The 18199-nt window shown below is 45.3% G+C and overlaps 1 protein-coding gene across 1 annotated transcript in view; it reads left to right on the top strand.

Annotated features, from left to right (window-relative positions):
- The window catches only part of SPATA1 (spermatogenesis associated 1), a 394319-nt gene that overhangs the window by 358524 nt on the left and 17596 nt on the right, over positions 1–18199 (top strand). The window contains exon 10 of the mRNA XM_085602111.1: positions 13751–13929. Coding sequence (XP_085458237.1) covers positions 13751–13929 — 179 coding nt within the window. The remainder of the gene's footprint in view (positions 1–13750; positions 13930–18199) is intronic.

Raw genomic sequence — 18199 nt, 5'->3', positions numbered from 1 at the left:
CAGTCAGCTCAGAGGAATGCAGCAATCCACAAATCTGTCTGGGGAGACTCATCTACTCCTCATATCTTCACCAGGTAAGCCTGGGCTTCCGAAAATGGAACCCAGAGTTCTCCATGTCAGGTAACATTGCAGCACACTTTACTTTCAGAGTACTTCTGCAGCACACATGCTCCCTAGTACTGCTATCTCCATTAATTGTGCCACTACACATACATTCAGCACACACCTTCAATCTATGTGCATTGGTCAGTTCAGTACCCTTTCTGTATTGTACAAGGATGTGCTATTTGCGAACACACACACTCACCATTTTATTTATTTTATTTTACAGAGTTTTACATAGCGCGAACTTGACCCGAATCTGGCACAGAGCGTGTGTTGAATCATTGGAATTAGACACAGATATTTTCATATATTTACCTATTTAAACATTCCTTCCATTAACAATATATTACCTTGTTCCTCACCACAGAATGCGCTTTGCTTTTTTAAATTATGAGCTTGTGAAAGTGAAGAACATTTGCATGATGTTGCTTTTGTACTGACTTCCTCGTTCTGTCTCTGGTAATTGCATTTTTAGGACTCTTCCATTTTGTTTCTTTTACGTTGCACAGCACATAATAAAGGATGACACAGCAGAATACCACAAACAGAATGCTTGTGGCTAGAAGGGCGGGTTTGGTCAATAGAAACATATTTCTGAGAAGCACTTTATGGAAATTCAGGACAGTGACAGAAACACACCTAATGCCCCTTCACGCTTTCCTAATCTGGGCCACCTTTTTGTGTGGTGTGGAATTTCCATTCCTTGGTTGCGTGCCACGTAGCTGCGTACAATTAGTAGAGACGTTTTAAGGCATGGGCAAAGTGGGCTCTGGCCCTGGGCCCCAACCTTTCAGGGGGGGGGAGATAGAGCCAGCTCTTTTCTGCAGAGTGCCTTGTCCTGATGACTTTGAATAATTCCTAAACAGATTGTTGTAAATAGCGTTTTCCTTTAATTTATTTTTAATGTGGATAATGTGTGAAAGTCTATTATAGATATTTTGCAGACAAATGGAACTGATTCACAAAGGTAAACTAAGACCAAATGTCTAAGTTTACGACTTTGGGAATTCACAAATAGAATTTACAAGTAGTTTCTTCCCAAATAGCATTTGTGAGCAGTTGGCCTGGTATATGCTGTCCACTAATTGAAGTAGCCACCTTGCAACAGTCCAAACAACCCTTATGGTGATTAGGTTAAAGATAACCTTTATAGAAAGCTATCCAAGTGGTGGCTATGGAGAGCAGCCTTCAGGCTTAGTCTTGAAGGAATGTTAAGCAGCTTGTTTAACCAGAATGTAACCTTATAGTATTGGTTAAATGAAAGGGAAACCACACAGTAGTTATAAAAATAGGTATTTATTAACATAACACTCTCTAGTATCCTCTACATGAGGATAGAACACATATCACACAATACTGTTGCAAAGAAACAATTGTACGTAGCACAATACATAGTGGGCTCCAGGGGGAGACCAAACCATATACTAAAATAGTGGTATAAGAACCACGACTCGAGTCTAGACAGTGTCTAGGAGGTGTTGAATTGCTGGGACCCCAAGGAACCACCCAAGGTGAGTAAGTAGGGACCCCACGGGAGACGGTACAGTGTGAGAACACGACTGCGTGTTCCGCGTTTGAAGATTTAAACATTAAGGACTCTTTCCAGTGGATTAGGAGGAAATCTCTTGGAACTTAGAAGGTTGGAAAGCCACCCCACTTGTGGATACCGAAGTACCTGAGTTACCTATCCCAGAGGAGCCGTTTGCATAGGCCTGAAGTGGTGTCGGAAACCGTCGTCATTGTCAATGGAGGACCTTAAAGACATGCCACTGCTGGAAGGAACTAGAACGTCTGGTGGAATCCACACGTGGATTCTTGAAGAAAGAAACCTGAAAGCAGACGGGACAGAGTCTGGGTCACTCAGAAAGGATCAGTGGCTCGGAAGACGAATGCCCACCAATGTCGGGTGCTTCAGGTGCGATGAAGGGGTTATTGACTCTTCAGCTGCAGGGACCAGGAAATGTCTAGGATGACCAGGAGCTGCATACGAGCTGTCCCATGAAGGATATCGAGTGCTGAGGGGTCGGTGTCCGGCGGGAGCACCAACAAGCCTTGGCAGCGCCAACCCACAAAGATGGTCAAGATTGGTTACGGTCTGGCCCAGCAAGGACCAGCAGACTCACCACAGCAAGGGGCATCAGGGAAGGCCTGGAGCAACCAGCGGAGCCCAAGAAAAGCAGTGTTGACCCTCAAGAGGACCGACAGGCTGGAGGCACAGGAGTCACGAGGGGACCTCAGGCAGTTTCACAGGACAACAGCTAGCAGAGCACAGAGTGCGAGAAGGCCAGAGTCCTTTGTAGAAAATGTGCGCTGGGGTCAGGGCTATAGATAACCCAATGCACGGAATTGTTGCATGACAACAAGCATGTGCTGCTGCAAATGAATGCGGTGCACAGAGGTACAGGTTATGCGGTCCCCACAAGGGATACTGGCCTCAAACTTTGTGAGAGGGCAGCTCGACCTCAGGGACCTTTGGAACCCACCTCCTGTGTTGCTGGAGCTGTCGGAGTCTGCAGGAGATAATGGTGGGACTCGCACAGCTTGAAAGTAATAGATGTAGATGTAGATCCAAAGGTTTATGGGCTGTCGCGTGCTACTAAGGTGGCGCTGTCTGTACCGTTACAGCGTTAAGTACTACAACGACTATTACAATGCGTCCCCAACTTGGGGGCGGACTCCTTGGTGCACAGCGTGAATGAGACTCAGTAGTCTAGTTCAATGTTCAAAGTTTCACTCGTGTACGCGAACAGACCGGAGCTCGCTTGACCGAAGCTCGCTTAACCGGAGCTCGTCTACCTGACCCGCTAACCCGCGGAATTGTGCACACCATTGTCGTTGATGTTGATTTACAGCTCGTCATATTGAAGCTACCCCCTGAGGAAGGGCTTCAGTAATAGCCCGAAATGCATTGGGGATATATAATGTGGACGGCATCATCGATTTAATACATTGGAATATTTGAAGATATGGAGAATCTTTTTGCAAATTGAATAAACCTCGATGATAATATGTTGAATAAACTTTAACTTGGATCTTGATGGATTACACGAGTGAAACTTTGAACATTGAACTAGACTACCGAGTCTCATCCACGCTGTGCACCAAGGAGTCCGCCCCCAAGTTGGGGACGCATTGTAGGAGTCTGCAGGAGCTCAGGATCAGTCAGGTGTGTTACAGTGCCTGCGAATGCACCCAAAGGAGATTCTTCCGTTGTCTTGGAGTTCCAAAAGGTCCTGCACAGAGCCTGTATAGAGCACGGACACAGACGAGTCTTTGGATGGAGAAGTCGGGCCCAGTCACATCCAGCAAAGTACAGCGTGCCCAGACGGTCAATGGTTTCTTGTTTCAGAATCTTGTCCACGTAATATCTAATTTCCTGTTTCCAGCGAATCCCTTTTATACCCACGGAGAGGGTTGGATAGATTCAGGGGACCCTCCTAGGGGAGGGTTTGGACAGTGGGGAGGATACTCCCATGTCCTTTGTCCAGTTTCGCACCAGAGCAGGAGCCAATGGCTCCCAGAACCGGTTTGCACTGGACTATGCATAAAGACACCAAATGTGCCCCTCGTGCAGACTTTCTAACACTGAGATAGTGCACCCACCCAGCCCCAATACACTAAATCCTGTCTGGGAGGTGGTCACACCTCTCTGTGACAGGATGCCTATTGTCGTGCCATCTGCTGCCCGAGCTTGGCTCAGCAGCAGGAGGGCAAAAGCGTGCATCGGGCTGGCAGCAACCATTTTGTGCTGTCCGGGTCGCGAAGGCTGGTACCGGTAGAACCAGGTACCCAATGAAGCTTGCTTCAGAAGGGAGGAATCATATCTCTCACACCAGTTACTGGTGTGGAGGTATGTTTCCAAGGTGATTGATATCAAAAATGACATATTTTGTTGCAGCCGTTTTCAAGATAGCATTTACCGCGTGGTTATAATGACCCTCTACCTTTATGTCTGGCTGTGTCATAGCCAATCCGGGAGAATGGTCTCCGAAGGCTGCAGAGGGGCTCTGCTCATGCAGGGGCACCCTCTCACGTAAAACTCAGCACCCTGCCTTAAGGATTGATAAGGCCTGCTATAGGGGTGACTTATAAGTTTAGTGTCCTATAGATATAGGAAACCTATATCTGTCGTAAGTGGGGCCAGCACCAGCTTACACAGGCTGCAATGGCAGACCTGTAGTTCCACTTTGCATGGCCTCTCATGGGTGGCATAATACATGCTTCAGCCCATGGGATGCCTCTGGGGTACATATGCCCTGAGTACACGTGTACCATAAACTAGGGACTTATAAGGGTATCTCAGTATCCAATCTGGAATGTACTTAGTACATGTTCTAACATTTTAGAGGAGAAAGCAGATAGGCTGGGGTCCTGATTATCAGGATCCCAGCCAGACTAGTCAAAACAGTGGGTGCAATCAGCAAAAAGTGGGGGTAACCATAAGAAGCAGATCCTACTTTCCTACAGCATTTACAAGTAGTTTATTTATGTCCGCACTCAGGGCAGATCTCCCACTGAGTGTGGACATAAAGATGGTATTCGTAAATGCCCTTTTTAAATTCCCAAAGTCGTATACTTAGACCTTTGGCCTCAGTCTAGATCAAACTTCTTAGTTTACCTTTCTGAATCGGGCATTGTTTGTCTCCTTCAACTTCAATGAAAAACGTTTCTTTTAGATCAAAACAGGAGCTTATATATGAGAAATGGGAGGGTGTCACAGAGATCATTTGTAGTAATATTAGTGGGCTGGTGCTGTGTTACAAAATTGAAAAAACACATCACTATCCCTGAATATTAGATGTAAATACATTTAGAATTTGGAGGGGAGTGTGGTTTTGTTGCTGTAGTGTACTCATAAAACTGTCAAGAGTTCTGTTTGCCAAAGTAGAATGGAGTGTGATTTGAAATGTGCTGTTGAAGGCTGTTAGGTACAGCGACGCTTGTCTTTATAGAGCTCATCAATGCAAGCAGCAGAGACGTTTTAATGCAGGGGCAAAGTGGGCTCTGGCCCAGGGCCCCAGCCTTTCAAGGGGCCCCCTGACAGAGCCAGCTCTGTTCTGCACAGTCTTGCCCTAATGACCTTGAATATTTCTTAAACAGATTATTTTGAATACTGTTTTCCTTTAATTTATTTTTATGTACCTGTTGTGTGAGTCTTGTACAGCCATTTTGCAGAGAAAAAATGTTGTGCTTGTTTCATGAAATATACATAAAAAAAGTTTATTTTCGATCAAAACAAGGCCTAACATATAAGAAATGGGAGGGTGTCAGAGATTATTTGCAGTAATATTGGTGAGCTGCTGCGGTGTTACAATATTGAAAACACACATAACTATCCCTGAATATTAGATTTAAACTCATTTAGGGCCTTATTTATGAGAAGTGATGCATAGCTGTGTGAAAACAGGGATGCGTCACTTCTTAGTGCGCCCTCCTTGCGACATGATGGATGCGTCATATTAACTGTATGATGCATCATGTCGCAAGGAGTTACAGATATGTCAGTATTTCTGACATTTCTGTAGGCGCAAAAGTGATGCATTGCTGGGGTGTGTCTGAAAATAGACGCAAGTCCAGCAATGTGTCCTTTCACATGTGGCAAGCCCCATGTGAAAGGTCCTGCATCAGTCTTGCGCCTGCTGTGAGGCAGGTGTAAGATATTGACGCAATGGCATCCTAGAAGTGGTGCACTGAGTTCTCAAAGATTTTAATGTGCCACTTCTATGAGGCTTTTTGGAGGGGGAAAACCCACCCTGCATACATTGTACCTGGTGCAGGTACAATGTGGTGCAGGCAGATCTTTTTGCCACCAAGAGCTCCAGTCAGGCGTTTCTGGATTATTTTATGTTATGTTAGTGGGTTTATAAAGCATGATAGCTGCCCCAGCAAAGAGGCGTCCCGGCACTGACAGCAATGAGGTGACCAAGATCAGGGAGGGCCCAAGGAGGCCTACGAAGTGGGAAAGAGAAAGGTTTTGATGGCTTTCCTAAATTCGAGGAAATTATGGAGCCCCCCACATGTGGGTCGGCAGCGTGCTCCAAAGGATGGCCGCTCTGTTCTGAAAAGAACTACCTCCGGCACGAACCCTCCTAACCACGGGAAACCACCACCAGGTGTTGTCCCATGGAGCGTAGCTGGCAGGAGGGAAAATAAGGTAGAAGCAAGTCGGTCAAAATATTAGGAGAGGCAAATTTCAGAACTTTAAAGGCTATACAGAGAGCCTTGAACTCAATCCGCCTATGGATATAACCCTTGCCTTATAAATTTCAGCCATCTCCTAAACTGGTCTGGAGACCAGCTTGGCAGAAAATCTAAAAATGCCATGTGTACATCTGTCCATTTTACTCTTAACATTAATGAGTTCACGAGTCCAGGAGCCATTACCAGAGAAGGTAATGCCCAAGTAACAAAATGAATCAACAGAAGCCACTGGTAATTTATCCAAAAGGAATGATCTACTTTTTTTAACCTTGGACCGACATGCCATTGTGTAAGTTTTACTTTTGTTAATGACCAGTTTCCGTGCACCAATAAAATCCCCAAAAGCATCCATTAGATGTTGCAACCCCAGAGAGGTCCTGGCCGGCAGGACTGCATCATCTGCGTACTGTAGTACCGGAATGGGGCGTCCATCCACTTGTGGGACATCAGCATGGACAGTTTGCAAAGTCTGATCCACCCCATTAATAAATAAAGAAAATGAAATAGGGGCTAAAACACAACCTTGTCGAATGCCACGTTTAACTGCAAAATTATTAGTGCATTCTCCCAGAGAACCTTTGCACTATAGGGGACCCCCTCTAAAGGCTAGGGAGAAGAGGGGAAAGAACCAAAGACCACTAAATATGCTCCCTCATAGCCTATCTATTCCTTACATCAAGGACTTGCTCTCTCTTGAGCTATCTCATGCATATAATCACAACAGTGACACTTGACATTTACATTTTCATTACTTTTAATATTTCATTGCTTTATATATTTTATAACATTTCACTTTTCTTTTTCTTTTTATGTATATCTTTCTTTCATTCAAATAGAAAAAAACGATTATGAAAATTCATACAAAAACAAAATCATCACAATAATTACATAAAATTTCACATGCACAAATCCACTTAATAGAAAAACAAACCCTGAACTAATTTCAATAAATACATCCATATCACAGCCATTCGAACACATACATACTCTCACAAACTTCATACAACCTGCATCTGAACAAGGTAGAGAGCACAAGGCTCAACATAAGGTCGACGCGCATTTCGGCGGCATATGAAGAGTAGTTAGACCACCTTCATCAGGACCTTTCCAGATAACCACATCAATATCACAGCAACCAGGGGACAGGGACAAAGGATTTATGGAAAATTGACAAATGGCAGCTATTCATAAAGTCTCATTATAAGCGAAAGAATCCTCCCTTATTCTCGGCAAGATCTGCCTATATTTCCAAGGCAAGTTTCTTCAAATGCGTTGTTTCAAAATGTATTAGTCCTGGGGCCCAATGCGCGAGGAAGCCAAGCTTTTTCCAAAAGTTGTTGATAGGCAAGACCATAGAAGACCTTCTACGTTTTCTTTCATCAATTTGTTTTCCTCAATCGATTTTTTTTTTCTTCTCCCACTTATATCTGTTAGAGTTTCAGAGTTGTTACATGACTTGTGCGTTCTGCTTCTCAAAGTACGGATGTCTGCACGCGATGGCCCACAGTTCTCCAATTGAGAACCATAATTGCTTACCAAATTCTCATACAGTCTGGCCAGGAAGCTCACAATTGGTCTAGAGCAGTGGTCTTCAAACTTTTTTGCTCGGTGCCCCCCAAAGCAAAATGTTTTGGAGTCGGGCCCCCCTGCAAAACTTTATGGCAAGGATCGGAAAACAGGAGATGCAGGGCTGAGCGCAGAGGCAGAGCTTTTGAGATCATATCATGGATACTTTTTTTTTGTGGCTCATAATCCACAATAAATGTGAAACATATAATAGGGAAAATCATCAAACAATAACAGAAATTGACTAAAAACTGTTCTCTCCATAATTTGGTTATTGTGAGCCCCTCACACTCCTGGGCTCCAATGCTACTGCACTTACTGTACTAATGATAGCTGAAGCCCCAAGTAGAAGTCTACCCTTCTCTGCCTCTTTCACAACTTACCAACCATGGCCATCACTCCAATCTTGAATCAGGTTATCCATCTCTTTTTTGGTTTTTGGAGGGATGACCTGGCCCAAGGGCATTGGAAAACTTTACAAAAGCACCATATACATTACACAAACACTATTTCATATTCATTCATCATATATTTTTTTTTTATTTTAGGCATTGGACGATTAAGTGATTTGAGTTACGCTGACATGAGGACCTGAACTAGGTTCCAAAGTAGGCAGCTCTCGCCATTAGGCTACAACTCCTTCCTTTCAGAAAAAAAGAGCTCCAGCGTGTTGCCCCCACCTTTTTGCAGCAAAGGTGCTCTCATCTCTATATAAAAGGTCCTTTTCAAAGCTTGACTAGTATGCTTTTTGCTATATTTGGGTATTAAACCGGTATTAATGAGGTGAAACCTATGCCCAGACAGTTTTTACCAAATGTAAAAATGACAAAATAACAAAATGAATGTATGACAAAATGTGCTGTATAACATCACATAATTTTCCTTTTCTTGCCACATAATTTAGTCAACCCTGCCACATAATTTGGTCCTCCCCTGCCGCATAATTCCGGTGAGCCTGGCTTTAATTGGCCTCATGACGCTGGACCCTATGCAACTGGTTAAGCAACACACACAAAAGCTGCTGAGGAGCTAATATATGCTCTAAATGTTGGAGTCAGAGTGCTTTTTAGTTTTACCACAGGCATGGAAGTTGTAGCTCTATAAATACACTAGTTACTATTTCCCACTGTAAAAACCAGGATTCAAATCGGCGACTCTCTGGTAAGACAGAAATCTGCAGTTATTGCTTTAGCCAACTGAGGTTTATAACATAAGACGGTATATTTTCAAAACATTTGTTTCATTTGCTTTGTTTTTTCATTTATTGTGTGTGCGTGTCTGAAGACATGTGGTCTAGGGGCACCCATACCAAGCAAGGTAGTCCAAAGAGTGAGGTGATCTACTAGATCAAAAGCGCTGCTCAAGTCAGTGAAACAAAGATATAATCTTCCACCTGTGGCACGAGTATACTTGCCTATAAGCAGGTCAAGATTCACGCATTGCTTGATAGACCCTAGGGCTTTCCAGAAACCAAACCGTGCAGGTGAGAGAATTGAACAGTCCCAAGTCCATTCTTCTAATATTTTCAGTAATACCTTGCTCATCACTTTAACAGACGAGTCTAACAATGAAATTGGTCTGTAATTTTTGGGGTCTGATTTATTGCCCTACTCATAAACTAACATTTTGCTTAAAAACATCCACTGGTACCCTATCCAGGCCCGGTGCTTTCCCCCTTTGCTTTCATTCAGTGTCCAAACCACTTCCTGTAAGGTATTTATTTATTGGAAAGATTTTATATAGCGCTGGCTAGACCCGGAAGTATCAGAGCGCTTTACATGAGTATCGGACCATAGTTGCAGGTTACATCGTTACAAAGGTTGCACAGTTATTCGAGCATAGCTACATAGTTACATGTTCAGTCGAGACAAACAATAAGGGCATATGCGTAAGGGAAAAGGCAGGCAAGGGGAGCGATTCAGGGGGGAGGGGGTAGGAGATGGGGAAGTAGACAGCGAATGAAGGAGGGAAAGAGGAGGGGGAGGGTGCGAGACACAGCATGAAAGAAGAGGGGGGAGGGTGACGGGGGTACAAACCGGTAGAAAAGTAAAAGCTGCGTCCAAAGTCCAGTAAGCTGTGATCCCAGGGGAAGTGGTATCATTCCCCTAACTCAGATGCGAGAGGCTCCCTTTACACAGTGGACTCTCTCAGCGGGGTCTCTGAGACTCCAAGGCCTACCTACTGGATCCTTCCCCAAAAAGGGGAGAGGGAGTGCTTTGGCAAGGGGCGCCATTCCAAGCCTCAACTGTGAGTGGCTCCCTTAGCGCTGTGGACTCTCTGATAGATCACTGAGACTCCAGAGTATAAGTAGTTGGATCTTTCCCCAACAAGGGGAGAAGGAGTGCTTAGTTAAAGGGCACAAGGGACAGGGGGCTAGGGGGCGTAGCAGGCAAGGGGAAAGATTAAAGTGGGAGGGGATAGGAGCAGAGGAAGTAGACAAAGAATGAAAGAGGGAAAGTGGTAGGGGAGGGTGAGAGAGAGCATGAAAAGAGGGGGGAGGGTGTTTTACGCGGTTGACTCTCTCAGTGGGGTCTCTAAGACTCCAAGGTCTACCTACTGGATCCTTCCCCAACAAGGGGAGAGGGAGTGCTTTGGTAAGGGGCGCCATACCATTCCTCAGCTGTGCGTGGTTCCCTTGACTCTGTGGACTCTCTCAGAGGGTTCACTGAGACTCCAGAGTAAGAATATTAGATCTTTCCCCAACAAGGGGAGAAGGAGCGCTTAGTCAAAGGGCAACAAGGGACAGGGGGCTAGGAGGAGGGTCGGAACTGGCAGGTCAACAGAGGGGGAACATACGGCAAAAGAAAATCGCATTAATTACAGAAAGATAACACCTACAATACCCGGATAAATTAGCGATCCAGAAAAAGACAGGATCCACTAAAGGCAAGGGTCAGGGAGGACAAAGGGAGGGAGTCAGTGAGTTGAAGAGTCCCACAAGGAAGATCCGTGTTAAGCTTGGTAGATTTCTCTAGGTCGTGGACCATTTCCAGGTTCCTGAGTATCATGTGCATTATGCTGGTACCTTCACCTTTAATATCCAGAGGTAACGATGGATTTATCAACTGGCCCCTTTTTAGAGTGGGCACCGATCCTGCTACAGGGGGATTAAAAATACTAGTGAAGTGCGCCACCCATGCCTCGCAGGTGACATGCCAGGAAGTCAGGAAGGGAATCATCCTTTAAAAAAGACGAGTTAAGTGTCTCAAAAATAACTTACTATCCCTTATCTCCGCCGCTTGAGTCAGTTTTGTCCAGGCTATTTCCTGCAATTATTTTTTCCTTGCTAGAAGTACCTCTCTTTGTTTAAATCTAAGAGATTTAACCAGTAGGCTATCTCTAGGTTGTTTGAGGGTCTTTTCCATTGTCCATATGTATATTGAAATCTCCCAGAATAAGGCAGTTGTTGTATTTTAAATCCAGGGAAGTGGTGGCTGTATTAAGTGTAGTAATAAAATTTCCAATTGCACAGAGAGGTCTGTAAATCAGAAAAACAGCTATGCTATGAATGGGGGGATAAGGTACAGTGGAAGCCTAAGGACTCTGCACCCTCGATGTTTTCCATTGGGATGGGAGAGCAGTCTAGTTTTTTATTGTAAATTTTGGTGACACCGCCCCCTTCCCACTCAGTCTGTCCCTCCATAGGATTTTATAACCCGTAGGAATGGCCGAGGTGATAGTAGGGTTGGAGGCTTCAGACAGGCAGGTCTCAGTGAGAAATAAAAGATCAGGCTGTTCGTCTAAAAGTAGGTCATAAATGTGTGGTTCATGCTTTTGCATAGAGCAACAATTTAAAATGGTGGCCTTTAAGTCCTCTGTTTTCTTATTGTTTTTACACTTATTGTTGCGTGGGAGGATCTTGGGTGAGAGTTTCCTGGGCTGGAGGAGAGACCAGTTGCACTTATTGCATCGAAAGTCTACCTCCAAGCTCATATCAGTCGCTGTACACTGACCTAATGGTAGCTGCCTAAGGCTAAGCAGTTTTCCCTATTGTAATATAGTGGAAGAAACTCACCGGAGGGGAACTGGGCAGCATGGCTGGCGCCGGACGCCTCCGCGAAGCTGATGGGCGCAGACGGGCTTGTCTGTTTGCATCGGGACTATATAGGCTAATGCCTGGGATGCAAACTGGATCACTAACGCAGCTGAGGAAGCGGAAACTGCGTGGGCAGAAGTGAGGTGCCCGAGAGTAGCCCCAGCCCTCCGCACAATCTGCGTATAATCCGTGGCGGACCAGGACTGGAGGAAAAGCGAGATGCGAATCGGAGCAGCTAAGGAGGTGTAGGCAAGCAGAATCAAGTAAAGTGCAAGTGCACGTAGGTAGGAGAAATTGTTTAAAAAGCACAGAATAATTCAGCCACACATATACAATTTAAAAAGTATTAAAAACCTAGTAGCAGGGCAGGATACACTAAATCCTACCACTGTCAGCTGTGTGCGTCCGTTTGCAGCGGGACTATATAGGCTAATGCCTATGATGCAAACTGGATCGCTAACGCAGCTGAGCAAGTGAAAACTGCGTGGGAAACAGGGACAAATTGGATCATAAATTCAAAGCTGTTCTGAAAAGGGGCCCCCAAAATATGTTTGGCCCATGGCCCCCAAAATCCTTAAGATGTCCCTGGCAAGCAGTGTGCTCTTTTGGATGCATGGAGTACCTGGCCACATTCCATTCATACAATGGGGTATATTTACAAGGGGATAGTGACACGAGAACGTCACTTTTAGCGACGTTCTGGTGGCGCTATGCCCTTCTCCATATTTACAAAGTGTCACTAAGTCACTTTGAGTGGCTTAACACAGCCTTGTAAATACAGCCCCTTTGCATGCATCACTTTACGTGAAAGGGGCGTGCAATGGGTGTTGCTGTGGACGTTCCACTGCAACACCCATTGTTTTTTTACGCTGCCCCAGATTTACAAGGATGTGTAAATATGAGGCAGAGCCAAAAACTAAAGCCATGCAATAGCAGGCGTTACAATGGCGCAACGAGGAGGAATACTTTTATTTCTCCCCATTTTTGCTTTTTCTACGTGTGCTGCATTCTTCCATTATTGATTGTTTATGTGCAGGTAGGGACACCTTCCTGCACATATACAATCATTAACTGCAACGCAGGCAAGGGTGCCTGCGGTGGCACTATGCAGCTATTTTTAGCGCCAGCGCTAGGGAAAACACAGGGGTGCGCCATATTGTTATAAATATGGCACATCCCTGCGTTTTGTAAATGGCAAAGCACGGCGCTGCCAAATTTGGTGCAGCGCTGCGCTCCAGCATTTCCTTGTAAATATACCTCAATGTCTTTTTGGAATGTTGGTGTGTGGTTTGTGAAGTGGCAAGTACTGTTGTGAGCTCAGTGATGAATAACTACTGCATATCTGTGCTGTATTGGATGTATGCAAGGTGGTTTGTCTGCTGTGATGTTGTGCTGCCACTTGTGCTGCAGCATTCACAACTGCTTGGAGGCAGCCCTTTGGGCTTTTCACCTTTTTAAATAAAATATACATAGCGCCAACTTAGCCGTAGGGGCACTATATGCTTTAATCACAATAGGTTCCGTATTCCAGATGGTAACGTGCACAGAAGCTATGTTTCATTTTCAAGGCCACCTTTGTTGCAGCATGTAGTACTCCCACCTACTATTTTAAGCAAATGTGAGAGCCTTTCATGTTACTAAATACTGTAGGTTGTATGTCGTTTCTAATTGCTGTCAATTTGGGCAGATCAGAGAAGTCGCACATAGAGAAAAGCTGTAGCTCGCATTATATCACTGAAACATGTTTTACTTATTCTGTACAATTTTAGAATGGATTAATTTGTTTACTAAAACATCCTCCCCTTTATCAGAGGCAAAGATATGTTTTTTTATCCCTCTCAGCTCGTGACGCTTGGAAAAAGAAATATTTTGAAACAAAGAAAATGACCGCTTTCCTGGAAGAAAAGGTAAACAAACTGCGGCAAGAACTGGAACTGTACTACCAGAAACTGCTGACGCAGCTGGAAGCCAGAGATATCAGAGAGCGGTCAAAGCACCCGACCCTGGCTCTGAAATCCAAGGTACGCTCTCTTCCTGCCTCTAAAGCTTGCCCTTTACTCCCTGTGTGCAAAGGCCACGATTTCCAAACACACGCCCAGGATGAACAACTTCTGTGTTGAGAATCATCACGTGGTTTCCTGTGGTTGCTGATTCATAGCAGCTGATTTTCCGATCTTGCTTCATTTGTTTTTCAGTTTGTTTGAAGCACCAGAGTAACCCAAAGGAAGTCTGCCAATTCTTGAGGCCTACGATTTTTTAAATAAATAAATAACAATGTCAGACCAAATGTTATGGTTACAAACATCGTTTTTTCTTTTTAATTGCATATAGTGGGTTGTCCTGAGCACACTGGGGCAGATTTACAAGGCCCCTTGCACCACTTTTGCGTCATTTTTAACATGGGAAAAGTGACGTAAAAGTGGCGCAAGGGGCTTGTAAATCTGCCCCTCTGTGTTTAAATCACCGAGGCCTCGTTCCACATAGCAAGGTCACACATTGAATAACAGGAATAAATTCCTGCAAACTAATAAAGAACTCGCGCAAAAAAATATGGTACCTGCCAGTTTAATTGGATAAACTTGTGTTGCAGGTTCATTAGGAAAGGCAACTTGAACAAGGAATCTTGCTGCGCTGCCTGCGTCAAAAGAAAAGGGCAGGAATTCACTATATCCATGAGATACTGCGCATTCCTGTCTTTTTCCCCTGCGCTGGTGTACAATCAATCAATCATGCGCAGCTATTCACCCGGTGGGTCTCAAGGCGATGGGGAGGGGAGCACAGGTCCAGGATGTTCTAGGAGATCCGTTGAAGAGCCAAGTGTTGAGGTCCTTCATGAACTTGGAGAGTGTTGGTGTTTGGCTGAGGTAGAGCGGGAGGATGTTCCATGCCTTGGCCATGAGGAAGGAGACGGAACGTCCTCCTCTTCTGGTCTTCTTGACACGAGGCACCGTGGCAAGGGAGAGCTGGGCTGAGTGGAGGGATCTTTGGGTTGTGTGAAATGTGAGGAGGTGGTTCAAGTATACAGGTCCGGTGTTGTGGAGGGCTTAGTGGGCGTTGGTGAGAAGCTTGAAGGTGATTTTCTTCTCGATGGGGAGCCAATGTACTGTATGCAGGTTTCGGTGATGTGGCAGTGGCATGGTAGGTTGAGAACTAGTCTGGTGGAGGCATTCTGAACATTCTGGAGTTTACAGGTGAAGTTCTTGTTGATTTTGGCATAGAGATCATTGCCGTAGTCGAGTCTGCTGCTGATGAGGGCGTGGGTGACGGTCTTTCTGTGTTTGAGGGGGATCCATGTGAAGGTCTTTCATAGGAGTCGGAGGGTGTGGAAACAGGAGGAGGAGACAGTGTTCATTTGGCGGTCCATCTTGAGTTCGGACTCTAGGGTGATACTAAGGTTGCGTGCGTGGTCCGTGGGGGTGGGTATTTATTTATTTATTTATTTACAGAGTTTTATATAGCGCGAACTTGACCGGAAGGTATTGGGTATCAGAGCATTTTACACAAGCACCAGTTACGTTACATAAGGGCATACATTCATTTTTTTTGTTAGGCACGGGTAGATTAAGTGATTCGCCAATATTTGATGTCGATCACCCTAGCCATTAGGCCATCTCCTCTTCCCGAGGGTCGGGGACCACCAGGTGTCGTTCCAGGCATTGGGGTATGGGCCCATGCTGAGTACTTCGGTTTGGTCTGTGTTGAGTTGTAGGCAGCTGCTCTTCATCCACTTTGCGACTGCTTCCATTCCTTCTTGATAGTTATGTTTGGATACGTTGGGTTCGTTGGATAGAGAGAGGATGAGTTGGGTGTCGTCTGCGTAGGATACAATGTTGAGTCCATGGGATCTTACAATGGGGGCGAGTGGGCCGTGTAGATGTTGAATAGGGTGGGGCTGATGGAGGTTCCTTGGGGAACTCCACAGGTGATCGGTGTGGGATCCGAGAGGGAGGATGGGAGTCTGACCCACTGCGTTCTGCCGGAGAGGAATGAGCAGATACAATCACAGGCCTTGTCCCAGATCCCTGCAACGTAGAATCTACTTGCTAGGGTGTGGTGTGAGACTGTGTCGAAGGCTGCGGAGAGGTCCAGCACAATGGACTGCCATACGCCAACACAGGCACCCTTTGCACCTTGGAGCAATGGTGTCTGTGTTGTAGGACACCTTCCTGCACAAAAGCAATCACAAGAGGTGTTTCCTCTTTCTATGTGTGCTGCAGAACACAGCAGTCATAGAAAGAGGAACAAGCATTGGAAATGCAATAGGGGTCGCATTTGTTGGAGTTGGAGCTATTGGCGCTATAAATGACAATGTTTTTTATCTATGCAATAGATATGCCCTCTCCACTTAAGAAAAACAAAAAAAACACTGTTGTGTTTTTTTTAATGTAGGACACCTGCAATGGTGCAGTAGCACTGGGAGTGAAAATGGCAGTTCCGAAGCCATGTTAAAAGAAGAAGTGTTGTGAGGGTGCAGTACTATAGGCTGTCACTAGGAGCCCCTTGGGACCTCATTTGGCCACATATTGTACTGCATTCTGCAACATGACTAGGCAAAGGATATGGCGCAGGGGTGAGAGCTACCAACTGATGAGCTGGGGATCCCGGGTTTAAGTCTGTTATCCGGCTCAACATCCTGTGATAATGGGCTGATTGTTTAATTTTCCTCCAGCCCATGGCTAGGTGTGCTATATAAATAAAAGCAGTTTGTAAAGTAACAAAAAAAGAGCAAAACAGCAGTGACCTCATGGGTGGTGGGGGCCTGCCGGCAGTGTTGTGGGAGGGGTGAGAGGGAGGCACGGGGCGATTAAGGGATATGAAGCAAATGAAAGCAGTGTTGTGGGGGGAGGAGGCATGGGAGATAACGCTGGGCAAGGTAATGATGTGACAGAAGTTTCAATGCACAGGTAAACAGAACATTTAAGAGTAAACAAGCAGGCCAACTAAAAAAAGAGTTCTGTGTTAATTATAAATAACCTGAATTGTAAAAACACATGTAAAAGGGGCAGTCCTCATGGGAGGATACAAACTTCCAAAAGAAGGGGCTACTAAGTATTTACCAATGAAATGCCAGCATTTTTAAAGGACAGCAACTGGAACCAATGAAAAAGATGGGCGTTTGTCAAGCCCATATCCTAGATACAGCATGTCTTGAAGAGACAGCGCAAGCACTCCTTAGGCAAGACCTAAAACATAGATGAGAAATAAGTATATTGCTCCTTGTTGCGCCTTCCTAACGCCACCCCTGGGGTGCCGTTATAATCTTATGCATTGCCAGGTTTATGATTCTTCGTTAATCTGGGAATATTCCATGGGAGTTTCCTGGGAACACCCACAGCAACACCCATGGAACGCCCCTTTCACGAAGTGTTCAGCGTGAAAGGGGCACATATTTACAAGGCCATGTAAAGTGGCTTTGGCTTTGTGTGGCCTTGTAAATATGCAGCAGCATATTGCACCAATTTGGTGTCACTAAAGTGATGCTCTGGTAGCGCAAAAGGGCTGCTGGGATTCTTAAATGAGGACCTCAGTTCATTGACAAGCCACAGTTTTACAACGTGGAAACTGTGAGGTGTACCTTTGCCTGCAGTATTGATTGCCAGTGCAATACATCATTGCACTTCTTGTTGAAGTTTATCACCTGGTGTTAGTTACACTTCCACACACCTTTATTTATACGAGACTGACCTTCTGCAGTAAAATACTGCAACCAGAGGCTAACCATTCCAAAGGCAGCTATGCCATGTGATGTTCAACATGTAGCTATGTTGACGGTGTGCTTTAAGGGCCCCACCATTCCTGTATATCACTATCAATGCAAGGTATTCCCTTCTTTGCATCACTGTCATTAAATGCTTAATCCTCCCTTAAATACAACAAACATCAGGGCTGTATTATGCAATGTGCTGCATTATCCTTGTTAGCACTGGGCGCACCTTTCAAAAGTTGCGCACGGCTCTAACAAGGAGAGTGTGCCACATTATATTGAATGCTTTGCTTCCAGGGCAGCCGGGAAATCGAGCTGGCCTGGGGGCAGTGCATTCAAATGAAATACGCAGCGGCGTTGAAGGAGCGACTCCGTGTTTCCCTGTACAGGCGACATGTCGCCTGCACTTTTAAGAGGGGTGAGAGATCCTCTTGCTGGCAGGTGCAGTGAGTGACTGTACCTGCCTGCAAGGGGATGTCTGAGGGCCCATAGAACCCCTTTCCTTCACCAGAGAGCTACCATCAGATGACCCACTGAGAGTGCGCCACCTTTTAAGTGCCATTTAGGCACCTCTTAGGTGGCACACT

This window comes from Triturus cristatus, chromosome 4_2, assembly GCF_964204655.1.
Source record: "Triturus cristatus chromosome 4_2, aTriCri1.1, whole genome shotgun sequence".
In the NCBI taxonomy this organism is placed as follows: domain Eukaryota; kingdom Metazoa; phylum Chordata; class Amphibia; order Caudata; family Salamandridae; genus Triturus; species Triturus cristatus.
This window is presented reverse-complemented; position numbering and strand designations above follow the sequence as displayed.